The following is a 16799-nucleotide window of genomic DNA, read 5'->3' on the forward strand; positions in this document are numbered from 1 at the left end:
TTTAACCTGAGTATTTTTTATGAGAATTTCAGACATGTTTTTAACAACAACCTTTTTTTTAAACACAACTGTGTTACATATACTTCAATATAAATACTCAAACCATACAAACACTTCTTTTACACTTAAGTAAAACATGCATCAACAATTGTATTACAGTTTCTACTTTTCAAATACTGTAAAATTATTTTTACTTGTGGCAGCTTTACTTTTTGGTGGATTTCGGGGTTGTGTCCAATCTGGAAATTAAACCCAACAAACAAGTAAAATTCTCATTATTATGTTTGAAAGTTGGTTGTTTGTTTGCTTGTTTTGGGTTTAACAACATTTTTTAGTTATTTAACGGCATGCAGTTAGCCTATCCAGTGTTCCCGGATTCTGTACCAGTACAAAGCTGTTCCCCAAAAGTAACTGCCAACTTCCCCATGGAGGACAAATGATTTCAGACACAATGTCTTCAAACTGACATGGAGAACATACCCCTCACCCAAGGACTGAACTCATGACCCTGCAACATGTAGATCTGCTCTCTCCCTATTGAGCTAAGCGGGCGGGCAAAGCCACGAAATTTCATGCCCACAAAATTATATGATTTCAGAGTACATCTGTACAAACTTCATCTTTAACTTCAACTTACGAATTTACAAAATTGTCTACTACTATCTGCCTATCATGAACTCTTCTGCAGCATAAGTACTTTGTAAAACCTTTCGTAACACTTTTACAATGTACATTAAACATTTCTAAACTACATGCACAATATAAACACTTTTATAACACAACTTGTTTATGAGAAGTTTTGCAACACATCTATAATACATGTTCTATATAATTACACACTTTATCAGTGTTTCCAACAATTATCAAATCAATACAGAGTAATTTCGAAATATTGCCCTACATGTATATATTAAATTTACTATAAAGAAACATTAACACAGTATTTATGTAGTAAAGCACTTTTCTCAGAAGAAAACTTCTAAGATACACATTCTTTTAAGGTAGTGGACCTGTAATGACATTTTCTGAGCAATTTCGGTATTCTCTGGTTGTAGAAAAAGCAATTATGGTCAAAGGATGTTGAACAAGCGTTTGAGCACAGCAATTGCAGAATGTCGTAACTGGTCCACTACGTCTACAATTCTTGAACTAAGCATGGTTTTCAAAGAATATTTCTTGAGAATACATTCTTTACAGTAACACTGATATTTAAACTCTTTGATATCTATGCAATATTTTCAAAGAATATTTCAATGGCACAGCTTTGACTTCCGTAGTGTATTTTGTACTGTTTTCCCTGAACAAATCTATAATAAAGCACTTTTAATATGAAATACCTGAACTGTTACTTTCACTTTTGTCACATCTGCAGTGACACACTGTTCTAAAGGTCAACCTCTATTTTCAACAAGGAGCTGCATTCAATAAATGCTTGATGCCCCCGCTGGCATCCTTGTCGATATAAAGCAACCTAAGTCCAAAACAAGGTCAAGGTCAAACTTAGGTCAGGTGATGTTTGAAGATGAGGAATGGTCACAGGTTACATCTGTATTAGTACCATTTCATTCTTGTAAGCGTACTGATGCTAGACAGAACTTTCCCATTTGGTTAACCAAGAGATGGCCCATATAAAGCAACTTAAGTCCAAAATGAGGTCAAGGTCAAGGTCAAACTGAGTTCAGGTGATGCGTAAAGATGAGGAATGGTCACAGGTTACATCTGCATTAGTATCAAGTCATTCACTATATGCCTCCTGCATCAGTAGATGCCGGGGGCATAAAAATCACTTCCCTTCCAAAAGTATCCATTTAAAGAAACATTCTGTAGTAATGTTTTCATAGAACAAGCCCTAATACTTTTATAACTATTCAATGAGAAACATTTTTACAGTCGTTCTACCATGACACCATATCTTTTCACATTCTCAGCTTTGTCCAACATTATTATCACATATTTTCGTATAGTTCATAGTATCAATTCAAAATGAAAATGGAAAACAAAAATGCATAGCACAATGTAAGTAATCTCAAATATGAGTCAAACAGTTCATTTTCACTCTAAAAATGCCCAAAATGAAGTAGTGTACTAGTACAGAAATACTGGGCACTTCTTTTTTTTTCGAGCTGATCTATAACCAGTTGTGTGGAATGGTATGTTTCTACAATATCTTAAATTTCATTTCTTTTTCCGATGATACAATTCTGTCACGATTAATACATAGTTCCCATATCTAATATGGAAGTGGTCAGATTCTACCACTTTAGAAGAAATGTTTACACCTAAATGATCAGTTTAAAGTTTGTCTAGAAGAAATGGTCAGTTCCAATTATGTTTGTCTGTAGCAGGATAAGAATCACAAACAATGACAGGACTACCACTGATATAAGGTACGATGGCAGGATCGGTATGTGGAACAACTTGGCCTGAAATGAATAATGAGATTACTTTCATTGATATATGTTACATCGACAGAATTGGTATATGAGAAAAGTTTGCCTAAAATAAAACAATGTCAGCACAACCACTGATGCAAGTTACCACAGCAGAATTGGTATATGGAATAACTTTGCCTGAAATAAACGATGTCAACTCTACCACTGATACAAAGTATGACAGCAAGATTATTATATGGAACTGGCCTGTATATATTCAAGAGCATCACTCACTCATACAAGGTAAGATGGCAGGACAGGTATATGGAACAACTTGGCCTGAAATAAACAAGGTTAGCACTAACACTGATATGATGCACAATAGCAAGATTGTTTATATGGCAGAACTTGGCCTGAAATAGAAGTTAACAGCACTACCACTGATGTAAAGTACAACAGCAAAATTGTTATACTGATCAACTTGTCCTGTATAGACAAAGTGGCAAAACTGTATGATGGCAGGACAGGTATATGGAACAACCTGGCCTGAAATAAGCATTAACAGCACTACCACTGATTTAAGGTAACATTACTGGGTCAGTATATGGAACAACCTGAAATAGAAAAATCAAACCAAAGAAAACAAAGAAGTCTGAATTTAAGTGACCTTAATTTTGACTTTTGTAATCTGATTATCATCAGAAAATGTCAACATGGACACTTGCAAATCTAACATCTGAAATTTATCAAAAGTTATCATATAGACTAGTGGGTTAAAGATTATCGAAGTGTCCACAGATATCTCACCATGAAGACACTGTAAGTGATCTAGTAAATCAGACAACAGCCAGTGAGCTGGGGAACAAACCATCATTCTTCTTTTGATACTAATCAAGTTAACACAATAATTAAAACAGACTATAAATAAACAAGAGCTGTCAGTGGACAGTGCGCTCGACTATTCTCAGTGCTTGATAGTATAATATAAGCAATGAGTAAAACTTTAACATTACAATAAGCATATTCTAAGTCAAAAAGGGGCCACAATTCAGTCAAAATGCTTGATAGAGTTGCATCCTCCTTTTTACAGACTGGGGTCATGACAGTAAACAAGTATGCAAAATAAGAAAGCAATACCTCAATGGAATTTGAAAATATTTGGTGTGGTACGCAAACTTTAACATTTGTTCTAAGTCGAAAAGGGGCCATAATTCAGTCAAAATGCTTGATAGAGTTGCCTCCTCCATTTTACAGACTGGGGTCATGATGGTTAACAAGTATGCAAAATATCAAAGCAATATCTCAATGGACTTTGAAAATATTTGGGGTGGAACGCAAACTTTAACATTTATCCTAAGTCGAAAAGGGGCCATAATTTAGTCAAAATGCTTGATAGAGTTGCCTCCTCCTTTTTACAGACTGGGGTCATAATGGTAAACAAGTATGCAAAATATGAAAGCAATACCTCAATGGACTTTGAAAATATTTGGGGTGGTACGCAAACTTTAACATTTGTGTGACGCTCACGCCGACGCCTGGGGGAGTAGGATAGCTCCCCTATTCTTCGAATAGTCGAGCTGAAAATTACCTTCTTTTCTATTAGAAAGAATTAAAACATAAGCAGAAAAACAAATGTAACCGTTGTAGGTAATATTTGAGGCATTAGATGCGACACAATTTCTACAGTTACAGCACAAATGTTAATGTTTTGTACTGATACTATTTAGAAACGTTCAACTTGTCAAGTTGCTGTGCAGGAGTTGGAAGTTAAATGTTGTGATATGCTAAACAATTTGTTCTTAAATTGAGCTTCAAAATATTTAACCCTAGTAAAATTTGACTGCCTGTATAAAGTTCACAGCCTAGCATATTTTCTTTGTAACTGAACACTTTGTAGAAAGCAAGGCTATACTTAACAATAATTGAACAATTTATAGCAAGCAAGGCTATACTTAACTATAATTAAACAATTTATAGCAAGCAAGGCTATACTTACTCTGAGACGAGCATGAGTCACAAAGTTGAGAAAAGAGTCAAGCTCCAGCAATGATGATCCCTTGTAACCAAAAACGCGTGTCTCCAACGCAATCTTCTTAAACCTGTTACACACCGAGTTTACCCTAGCAGCCTGTTGAAAAGTAAAAGCATTGTTCAAAATAAAATCTTACAAACACATTTTCGTACCAGTTCTAATAAATTATTGGTCACCAACCAAATCATACCTAATAGGTTATTGGTCGTCAAATCTACATCTTGTATGTTTGTTAAAGCTACTTGCCCCCAGTTTGGGTAAAATTTTTCAACATCTTCATTTCCAAAGTGTATATATGACACTGGAAAATGATAAAGTGGATGAAGATAAAAAATGAATAATCATTATAATGGTAAAAATGCAAGAACGTAAATATTCTGCATTATAAATGTTGCAATGGTTTTTTACAACCTTCTGCACAATATTTTTGGTTATTTATAAGTATATCTTGCATAATGCTAATACGTCAATAAGTTTGTACCACTAGTCACTTTCAGACTGCTCACTTTTTCTGAATTTTTGCGAGAAATTATTTTTTGCCTAAAATGTGTTGGTTAGTCCCTTTAAAAGTCTACTAAAGAAATTTTCCTTCAAGTCGACTTCAGTTATTAACTAGAGGTGCTTTTGAGAAAAGGGCATGTCTCCCACAACTGCCAAATCATCTGAATAGTAAGTCTGTCTTTATATACTGTTTACGTGCTGGAGTAAGCGGCATATTGGTAATTCACATGTTTGAATAACCAGCCTTTTGGTAATTATGTTCAAGGGCCATAATTCTGAAGTGCCTGAGCCGATTTGGCTAGTTATCGAACTTGCTTGAGGGCTTATTGGCAAACATATTTTGTTCAAGTTTGGTGAAGACCGGATGAGAAATGTTCGACTTAGAGTGCAGACAAGATATGTGACAGAGTAACAGACAGAAAGACAGACACACACACAGACAGACAGACAGGAGTAAATCAATATGTCTCCCACACCACTGTGTGGTGGTAGACATAATTACAGGAGCTCATTTGTTTATTTCCTACAGAATAAGTTTCTAACAAAGATTAGATTTCAGTTAGTAAAACAGATAGTGTTTCACTTTTTTAAAATACTATATAAATGATCATTGTTACCAACTACCATTTAATTATCTTTGCCAGTTAAAGAATTCTTTTTTGAGAAATGAAGATGGCATAAATAACAACATAAAGTGGTAAAAACATATATGCACCTACATCTTAAGCCAGGTAAAAAAAGCAAATTCAATGAATTGGTATTGCTTGCTGTTAAGGTTTTCAGGAATGTAGTGGAAGAGTGATTGAAACATTGAACTCCAAGTTTCACCATTTCTAAATATGGCACAGGTTATTCCAATACAAAAACTATACTAACTGCACGAAAATCAGAATCTAATCTTTAATTATACTTACTTTATGACCTTGACCAAAACAAAACAAAACAAGAGCACCACCTTGCAGATGCTGACGCTCATCTGATTTTTTTGTATAATAGAAAAGTTGTCCTACCAAGTCTAAAAAGGGCCATAATTTTTGCAAAAAGCAGGATGGAGTTATGTTTCTTGCTGTACATGGTCAGCTTATGATGGTGAACAAGTGTTGCAAGTTTTAAAGCAATAGCTTTGATAGTTTATGAGAAAAGCTGACCTAAACATAAAACTTAAGCAAGAAATCTGATTTTCTAAGTCCAAAAAGGGCAATAATTCTTTAAAAAAGCAAGATGGAGGTATGTTTCTTGATGTAAATGGTCAGCTTATGATGGTGAACAAGTGTTGCAAGTTTCAAAGCAATAGCTTTAATAGTTAAGGAGAAAAGTTGACCCAAACATAAAATATAACCAAGAAATCTGATATTTTCTAAGCCCAAAAGGGGCCATTATTCTTGCAAAAAGCAGGATGGAGTTATGTTTCTTGTTGTACAGGGTCAGCTATTGATGGTGAACAAGTGTTGCAAGTTTCAAAGCAATACCTTTAATAGTTTAGGAGAAATGCTGACCTAAACATAAAACTTAACCAGGCAACGCCGACACCGATCAAGTGATGACAATAACTCATCATTTTTTTTCTCAAAAAATCTGATGTGCTAAAAATGCAACTAAACTTTCATTGCTCTCCATTAAAACTACTGTTACATCAAGTTTGGTTGCAACATGTCATTTCTAGCTGAAGTTCATTTTTCTCATTTCAGTAGCTAAAACCTTGACTACATATGACCAAACTAATTACCATGGTCTGCCAGAAAGCTACATATATTTACCATGTTTGGCTGCAAATCTCACTACTGAGGTTATGAAGCAGAAATGGATCTTAATAATGTGGTGTGTAAAGTAATACCCAATAAAAAGTAAACACTATACAAATACTAAAGACCATAACTCTTATTCTAAAGCAATCCATCTGAAACTGACAATCATTTCTCTGCAATAGTAAACATTTCACCTATGTTTGATATAAATACTCCAAACCATGTCTTAGAAATGGTTCTAACAATGAAAAGATGGCTAAACAATGCCAAAACCCCCCACAAAGACTTGGTATAAATTAACCTACCTGCATAAGAGGGATGGCAGCTATGATGAACCAGACTACAGGATATAGAGCTCTATACATCCACACTTTAAACTGGTTATTCTTGTTCAACACCAGGATACTCACACCTAAAATAGTAACAAAATATTCACAGAATTAACATAAATACCCATCATACTAGAGCTATCACTAAAAGTGATTAATATCTCTGAATACCACTTTGGCAGAAAAAAAAAGTTAAATGGTACATAAATCTCATGCCTCAACAGACTATAAACAAGAGAACCACCTTGCGGGTGCAGACGCTTATCTGATATTTTTTGTCTCTGTATAATAGAAATATTGTCCTACCCATGTTTTTTTTATGATATTTTCTAAGACCAAAAGGAGCCATAATTCTTGCAAAAAGCAGAATAGAGTTATGTTTCTTGCTGTACAGAGTCATCTTTTAATGGTGAACAAGTGTTGCAAGTTTTAAAGCAATAGCTTTGTTAGTTCAGGAGAAAAGCTGACCTAAACACAAAACTTAACTAAGAAATCTGATTTTCTAAGTCCAAAAGGGCCATAATTCTTGCAAAAAGCAGGATGGAGTTATGTTTCTCACTGTTCGGAGTAAGCTATTGATGGTGAACAAATGTTGCAAATTTTAAAGCAATAGCTTGATAGTTTAGGAGAAAAGCTGACCTAAACATAAAACTTAACCAGGCAACGCCAACGCCGATCAAGTGATGACAATAAATCTTTTTTCCCCCCAAAAAATCAGCTGAGCTAAAAATGTCCCGTGCATCAACATTTCAATGTGATCACATTTCTGAAATTTCAATGAAAACCATTTAAAACTGTTTTCCTTGCTCCAATTAACAGAAAGGCAGATGACGGTTTGTTAGCTTTACCATCTGTAGCAGTTTCATTTTAGCTTAAAGAAAAATTCCACATACATGTAATATTTTTTGTTATATTAACTTACCAATAATTGTGAGCTCTGCAAATATCACAGACACAAGTGCAGTCATTCTAGCTATTGGTCCATTAAGTACACTCAAATTCTGCCTCACTGACAGTATGTTCTGAAATCACGACTGTTAAAAGTAAGAATTAAAATTGCAAGAAAGTGTGAAAAGTTTGATGCTTTTGGAAGCTGAAGCGGAAGTGTCATGTGACAGTATTTCATTTTGGGGTTTGGGCCAAAAAGGCTACTTCAGAGGATGTAAATTCATGGATTTCAACTTAAGAACATGAAATGAATGGAGATTTAACTTTTCATTTGAATTTGATTTCGATCTGATTTAACGGATTCAACCACAAAATCTGTTACAGTGAATTCTCCGCAAACATTAATAATTTCTCAATATCTACTAATTTGTATTAACAACTAACCTTCATCGCAGCTTTAAGATCTATGGATTTCTCCTGGAGTCGGAAAGCAACTCCCTTCACATAGAACAGGATCATTTCGCACTGTGTATAGTAGTTGGTTACTACGGCAACAAAGATTGAATTAATGATTAGAATTCCCAGCAAGTCTATGGTAAACAGGAACCAGTGTAACATTGCTCTGAAACAAAAACTTTGAATATTTAAAACGAAAAATTGATGACTTTATTTTTACTCCTGCTAATATTCAAAAAGATCAATTTTATCTTTGTCTCACAAGTATGGAATGATGGTAGGGACATGCCAGTTGCGACTTGCCAGTTGCCACTTGCTAATTGCTAGTTGCTACATGCCAGTTCACAGGATCTTTGTATTTCGATTCCACAATTGAAGCAGAACTTGTCCGAGGAAGCAGTAAGAGTCCCGCATTCTTTACACAGTCACCTGATCATGACAGTGATTTAAAATAACCATGCGTTGTGACAAATGCAAACAGACGGTGTACATATAAACTTTACCAAAGTCGCAAGTAGCAACTGGCAAGTAGCAAGTGGCATGTCCTACCCGCATTTCATACACAAGTCTTGGGAATCCCTATATAATGATATCTTATGAATAAGGAACCAATGTACCTTTGGTGACTTGTTAACATCACAGTCGACTGTAGAGTTATTAGATTACATAAGTTCCAGGTATTGTTTGTGTTTTTAATATACCAGCTATCCTATGTGTTTATTTGAATTCTATTAACCCTTATCATGCTGGACACGACTGATTCTGCAGTCTGTTCATGATCTGCGTTGTTCACCATTCAGTCAGCATCTTTTTTCTAAGCATCCCTTTAACAGTTAATGGTACTGTCCAAATTGATAGATGGATAAGTTCACTACAGAAATTCAGCAAGGTAAGGATTTTTAATATCCATGTACAGAGATCTATGGACATTTATATATATGGCACCCACTTTTGTTAAAAACATAATTACAAAAGTTGATACAAGCTAAACCAGCTGGGAAAACTCTGATTAATCCATCTACTACTATATTCACTAAATGAAAGGTATGCATACCCTGTTCTCACAAAGAAGGCAAGTTTGGGAAAATCAAACGCCCATTCATACAGTCCTTGCATTCCTAATGTCAATAATATCCACAGAGCACCAAACAGGAAAAAGGCTCTGAAAAACAAAACATCATATATCTTGACACAAAACATTTTTAAACCCTTATTAAGCTGGACATGATTGATTCTGCCTTTGTGACCAGTGAAGATCATGATCAGCCTGCACATCCATGCAGTCTGATCATGATCTACACTGTTCACCATTCAGTATCTTTTTGGTAAGCACCCCTTTTAACATTTAATGTAACTGTCCAAATTGGAAGATGGACAAGTTCATTATAGAAATTTAGCAGGGTAAGGGTTAAAATCCTTATTCAACTGCAAATGTATGTATGTATGTATGTAACTAACTAGTAGAAATACTCCCTAATCAAACACAGAGTTGCGGTATTACTTCAAATAAGCTCATTTCCAATTATTTTAAAGGCAGTCCGTTAACCTATCCCATGTTTGTTTATTCTGGTCTAGGACATATTGCTGTTTGTTTTATGCAAGTAACTGCCAACAATAAAAGTAATTGCAGACAATCTGCAAGTAACCGCAAACAACCTACAAGTAGCTGCAAATGGTCTGCAAGAAACTGCAAACAATCTGCAAATGATCTGCAAGAAACTGCAAACAATCTGCAAGTAACTGCAAATAATCTGCAATAAACTGCAAAGAACTGAATCAATCTGCAAGTAACTGTAAATGATCCGCAAGAAACTGAAACAATCGGCTAGTAACTAGCAACATTTAGCAAGAAACTGACAACTTTTTCACATGCACCAAAATAAGGAAGGAATGACATCAGACATATTTTATTCTGTCACAGATATTATTCCGATAATAATCCCAATACTCCTATTAATTAATGCTCTGCCAACAAAGAGAACCGCACGGGCATTTTAAGCTAAAGGGGAAACTTAATTTTGTGATTTTCCCATAGACCACCATCATGAAAACTTGCTTGACATTGGAATTTTTCAAAATTTAATCTGGCTGGCAAAAAATCAAACATACTATTCTGTCTTTTATTTGCCAATTTTTTATAAAAAGTATGTTCTGAAGTTTTGAAAAATTGTTTTTAATAAAATCCTACATCCTAAAACAATTTGACTAGAATGTGCAGAACTACCTTAAATTTCAAGCCAAGTTAAAGCGATAGTTTTGGAATTAGTTCACGTGTCAGTTTATTTCTTATCAGACAGAAAGTCATGCTGCCACAATGTGCACACTGGATAACAATTAATTATATGCAGGACGATTTTCATCCCAGTATTGCTCCGGGGCAATATTTTCTGATGGGCGGGGAGATTATCAAGGGGGAAAATTTCCTGTTACATCAGGTCCAGTTTTCCACATAGATGTGGCAAAGCCATGACTTCTGGTTGTTCAAATATGCAAAACTAGCTTAACAAGGAATTGTGAATTAACGTTTACCTCATGTTTCTTATCATTTTTTGTTGAGATGCAGATCTTGAATGAAGTGGACTGGCTTGTAAAAATACCTGGAAAACAGTCAATCATTTTTTATTCTATTTCTGACAGCTTGTAAAACAGATTTTTGTTGCTGAATCTCAGAATTTTTTTGCAATTTGAAAACAAAACACTAAAATCATTTAGATATTAAAGCAATACGTAAATAATAAACATCTAGTTTCAAACCTATTTTAAAGACCACCCCTGAACAGAGACCACCTGACTCTAAAAAACCACCAGTTTTGTTTCCTATCTTAACATTTACACAGTATTTTAAGCCGCAAATAAATAACACTTGCCAATGGTGTCTTTAAAGATAGTTTTGATTGTACTTCAAAACATTACATAAAAGATGAGAGTACTCTTTTTCCTTGCTTCATCAAGCTCAAGGTAAATTACTCTTTCTATTAGTGCATGGATTCATTAAAGCTTACTGTAACTAACACTTTTAATTACAGCAAGGGTTCATTAAAGCCTTTATAATGTAACTTCCACTTTCTGTTAAAGCATGCATATGGATATGTTAAAGCTTAATTCAACTTACACTTTCCATTTAATTTAGCATATGAGCCGTGCCATGAGAAAACCAACATAGTGGGTGTGCAACCAGCATGGATCCAGACCAGCCTGCGCATCCACGCAGTCTGGTCAGGCTCCATGCTGTTCGCTTTTAAAGCCTATTGGAATTGGAGAAACTGTTAGCGAACAGCATGGATCCTGACCAGACTGCGCGGATGCGCAGGCTGGTCTGGATCCATGCTGGTCGCAAAACCACTATGTTGGTTTTCTCATGGCACGGCTCATATGGATTCATTAAAACTTTTACATGTAACAATTTCCGTTAGGGCATGAACTGATTAAAGTCTAATGTAACTTCCACTTTCCATTAGTCTAAGAGCAGATTCAATAAAGCTTACAGTAACTTACACTATCAATTAGTGCATGGACTGATAAGCTTACTTTAACTTACATTTTTCCTTAGAGCAAGGAATCATTAAAGCCTAATTTTTAATGTAACTTGCACTTTCCATTAGTGCAAGGATTCACTAACTCTTTATGTAACTTCTTCTTTCCATTAAAGCATAGATTCATTAAAGTTTAATGTAACTTACACTTTCTATTACAACATGGATTCATTTTAAGCTTAACGTAAAATGTACTTTTTGCTTTCCATTAGTAAGAGAAAGGATTTATTAGCATGAATTCATCAAAGCTTTATTCACCTTAGCATGGATTCAAACCTTAATGTGAATTCTTCTTTCTGTTAAAACGTGCATTCATTAAACAATAATGTGACGTCCGCTTTCCATTGAAATGTGCAGTCATTAAAGCTTAATGTTACTTACACTTTCCATTAGAGCATACAACTGCTCATTTTCTTGGACCCTGAAATGTATCAGTCCCATTACAAAGGCTACAAAATGTAGAAAATTTGGCACAACGTAGGTAGTTACAATATGGTCACATCCTAGTGGGTAACTGGACTGTGACTGGCTGAGATTCTTCTGGGGTGTGTCCACTTCTGCTGGACGCATTGAGAATATTGGGAAAAAATCTGGTGTTGTCAAGTTGACTCGTGGTGTGGTAGGCTTGACCGTAGTGGTGACAACTGTCTGTATGGAAGAAAAGATTAATGGCATTTGATAATAACAAGAGATTTCTTGTACCTGCACACTTGGCAATAAAGAAGGACCCAACAGATTTATAGATACAGTTTCTTGCATATAAGGTTCTCAGTAGCTTTGAAATGTACTTTTTTTATCACATTCTCAGAAGATATCTTGGATCCTTTAACACCAATATTATTCAATACTGACATATAAATTTCATACTGGACGTATGACATCATTTTAGACATAATTTTAATAATTGTTTTGTTGCATTAAAAAGTTCATTATTAATATCATTTTCATTTGTGTTCATAATTATTAAAGAACAAAATGTTCTTCCACTGAGTCAAAAGAGTAAATGAGTACGGTAAGTTATTAAAATATATTCAGATTTGAATAAAAAATTGACACTTGTTCTTTCTTGGCGTTATAATGAGTCTGCTGCAGAATTTATGCATATTTTTCGAAACCAATTAATAAATACAGAATGAATCTTCATCTTTAATACCTGTGTATCTTTTTCCACGTTCAGTTTCCACTGACAAGCTATAATCTCATATGTATATGTATAAAACAGCATCATGATGATAAACATGGGATAAACTGTGTTGAGAAACTTCCATCCAAGACTTCCACTGTTAATGTACTCTCGGCCAAAACCCCGCCAACCAATCTGCAGTATCACAGACAACATAGCAAAATTTGGCCAAGTAATGAACACTATCATTGTATACTGCATGAATAACACAAATGAGCCGTGCCATGAGAAAACCAACATAGTGGGTTTGCGACCAGCATTGATCCGGACCAGCCTGCGCATCCGCACAGTCTGGTCAGGATCCATGCTGTTCGCTTTTAAAGCCTATTGGATTGGAGAAACTGTTAGCGAACAGCATGGATCCTGACCAGACTGCGCGGATCATTTTACAGTTTAAATGTTTCAGGCCATTAGTTTCGTTTCGCAATAAATCATCACAGTCAACCCGATCGAAATCGTCCATAAAAAGCGTGACAATATCCATTTCAATATTGACATCGAACTACAAGTTACAGTTTTTTGTTTCTTTTTTTAGGCAAATTTTTCAAATAAAAGAAAACACCGATTGGTTGAAACTACTCTCGCTGGTAATTTCAAGAGCACAAAACTGCACATGCCCAACAAATCAATGAAAAACAAGAGCACTGCAATGCAGAGCAATATACGCCCAAAGGTATGACCTTTGACCCCTATCCGAAACATGCGCTCTGCACGTTGTCTCGATGTGGTGAACATTTGTGCCAAGTTTCTTTAAAATCCTTCATGCAGTTCAAGAGTTACAGAGTGGACACAGCAAAGTCACATGACCTTTGGTCCCCAAGTGTGACCTTGACCTTGAAGCAAGCCATCCAAAACATGCATTCTGCACGTAGTCTAGATGTGGTGAACATTTGTGTCAAGTTTCTTCTAAATCCTTGAAGGGGTTCAAGAGTTACCAAGCGGACACGAAACTGACATGAAACGGACGGATCATGGACAGACGAACACCGACATCATAACATGATATGCCCCCTTCAGGTCTGTTTTGGGACTATGACAAACTTCTAATGGATGAGAATGCCCTAACTCAAGGTATCTAATGTCTGATGATGCCGTTCATGAAGAACAATTTAAGGATATATATATTTTAGCCCCTCGGACAGTCAGATCAAGAAAAGTGAAACAAAACCAAACCTAAGAGAGCTTGAAGCAAAAATACTGAAGAATGAATTTAAGAAATTATGTACACAAGATTTTAAGAGATGTTGTTTCAATGAAAATGTTGCCAACACATTACTGGCATGTACAGAAAATGATTTCAAGCTTTTGACAGGTTGCTCTTGATTCCTATGAGCAAGTATAGTTCCTGGAAATGTGAAATCTTAATTGAAAAGTGTATGGAAAGATACTTACAAACATGAGAAGTCTCCAGTAAGGCCGCAGCACTTGTCTCTTACATTTTCTCAGTGTGGTCGTGGTCAGATTTATACTCTCTTCATTATCAATGTCAGCTATCTACAACAACACCAAAAGCAGAAAATATGTATATTTATTAAACCTTTACCCTGCTGAATTTCTAAAACAGACTGATCTATCATTCAGTTTGGATGGTACCATTTATTATTCGAAGGAGTGTTCACTGAAAAGTTACAGACTGAATAGAAGATTTGCAGGTTAAAGGTTTTAAGACAAACACAGAACAATTGAACCATGTTGTGAATGTGTCAAATAAGTAAAATATGACCGACACAATAACAAACTCCCATACATAAAATGAGCCGTGCCATGAGGAAACCAACATAGTGGGTTTGTGACCAGCATGAATCCAGATCAGCCTGTGCATCTGCGCAGTCTGGTCAGGACCCATGTTGTTCGCTTTTAAAGCCTATTGCAGTTAGAGAAACCGTTAGCGAACAGCATGGATCCTGACCAGACTGCGCAGATGCGCAGGCTGGTCTGGATCCATGCTGGTCGCAAAGCCACTATGTTGGTTTTCCCATGGCGCAGCTCAAATATAAATTATCAACTCCTGCTAAAGGTACTTACTTCCACTTTCAACGTAGAAGCTGTTGACTTGTTAGAGAGACTAGATCCTGATACAGAATGCGATAGTGACATATTGCTTGCGTGCTGGAGTTCTTTCTCCTGGCTTGTATCAACGTCCGATGTCCCCTTGGTATGTGACTGCGCGTGACTGACGGAGCATTTTGTCATGATGTAGAGTCCATCATCGTCTTTGTCCCGATCTGAATTCTCGGACTGGTACCCAGAGTTCACCATGCCATCCACACCTGGCATATCATCCTGAAATATCAAAGGTTCAAAAGTTTAGATACAAACCTTGAAAATAAAAAGAGATTTTCTATCATCTTTTATTAACATGGCATGACCTAGACGTCTCAACGATGCCTTATAATGGCATTTTCTGATGTTAGAACTTTACTAGTTTGAATTGAACTACATAATGTAGCATATATGAGAAAGAAATGGTCCATGGCAACTTCCTTCTGCTAATAAAACAACTTTCTTTCGGTGAAACAGAATGAAACGGTAATAATTTTTGTCAAAAGTGGAGAAAGGAAGAGGTGAGAATGGGTCAAAATTTTGGTCCAAAAATGGCTCAAACAAAAAACACTGGCTTGGCCCATTTCTATAACATCATCATTCTTTATCTAGTAAATCCTTCAATATGCACTACCACTGAATTCTTTTATATATAACTTTAAAGGTCCAATACTAAGGAAAGTGAACATTTTAATTTCTTTTAAAAAGCACAGAAACTATTTCATTTTATTGGAAAATGAAAGTTGGTATGTAGAAATTCGAAATAAATCGCAGTATATGTACAATTATTTTTCTATGAAGTATGAAGAAAGTTAAAAAGACCTGGGGGCGTCATTCTGTCGATTCATTGAAATTTCAACATAATACACATACAGTTCCAAAGATCTTCTGTAAATTTTGACCTGCCAATCTTCATTATTTAGTGTCTTGCAGAAGTCTATGCACTGGCTATGAAAAAATTGCCAAATCACCCTCCCTTAGTAATGGACCTTTAAAGCTGAATCAATGAACAGCAAGAGGGACTAACCAAAATTCTCATACCAAATAACACCTCCACCAGTTATAAAGTTCAACAATTTTCTTCTCTTTCCTTTCCCTTTAGAATACTTCCAATGTGTGTGTGTTTTTTTTAAGTAATGCACTTGTGTTCAGCAAACAATTATCCAAACCTTTCACATTATCAAATTAGGCTTAATGAAATCTTTCCTTAAAAACTGTCCACTGATCTAACAGTCATAGCTACAAAGTTTTCAGTTACTTAATATAAAAAATATATATATATGTAATGTAACTATTAATACACTTTTCTTTACAGATTCGTAAAAAAATATTTTTATCTCAGAAAAATATTAATTCTAGTGTTTTGTGACATAAAACATTTATTTAATGAAGCAACATCACAATCTGGTACTAAATAATCTTACGCTTTTGTAGTGTAAATGTACTCATTTTCTATGTTTTTATTAGTGGTAATCTATACTAAAAGTCAAGGTCAACGCTAGACTTTAGCACTTGGTGTAAAAATGTAAAGATAATTGCTTACATTAGTAGTGGCTGATAAGTTAATAACCCTACTTGATATTTGATAAAAACCTTTAGACATAAGTTTCATGACATAAAAATGTGATGCAAAACTACTGACATACTTACAAACTGATAAAATACCCACATTATGTCCCTAATTCTGGATGCAAATAAAAACTGGGGTAGAATTTCT

The 16799-nt window shown here is 35.2% G+C and overlaps 1 protein-coding gene across 1 annotated transcript; it reads right to left on the minus strand.

Annotated features, from left to right (window-relative positions):
- Nucleotides 1–1737: 1737 nt before the first annotated feature.
- On the minus strand, nt 1738–16560 carry LOC123554901 (uncharacterized). The gene is made up of 12 exons (XM_053547588.1): nt 16110–16560; nt 15065–15322; nt 14432–14533; nt 13010–13174; nt 12238–12504; nt 10853–10920; nt 9378–9485; nt 8312–8489; nt 7902–8001; nt 6956–7062; nt 4369–4500; nt 1738–2423 (listed from the first exon to the last, which is right to left on the minus strand). Exons 1-12 carry the CDS (start codon nt 16119–16121, stop codon nt 2304–2306), a joined length of 1617 nt encoding a protein of 538 aa, XP_053403563.1. The 5' UTR covers nt 16122–16560; the 3' UTR covers nt 1738–2303.
- Nucleotides 16561–16799: the final 239 nt, after the last annotated feature.

The sequence above is a fragment of the Mercenaria mercenaria genome, chromosome 7 (assembly GCF_021730395.1).
Source record: "Mercenaria mercenaria strain notata chromosome 7, MADL_Memer_1, whole genome shotgun sequence".
NCBI classification, from domain to species: domain Eukaryota; kingdom Metazoa; phylum Mollusca; class Bivalvia; order Venerida; family Veneridae; genus Mercenaria; species Mercenaria mercenaria.

Bases quoted from the DNA above. Each gene is read 5' to 3' on its own strand.
- LOC123554901 (XM_053547588.1), bottom strand. The intron at 13,175-14,431 runs GTAAGTATCTTT...GTGATACTGCAG, and splicing joins ACTGGAGACTTCTCATGTTT to ATTGGTTGGCGGGGTTTTGG. The intron at 10,921-12,237 runs GTAAGTAACATT...ACTGTTTTCCAG, and splicing joins TGTATGCTCTAATGGAAAGT to GTATTTTTACAAGCCAGTCC.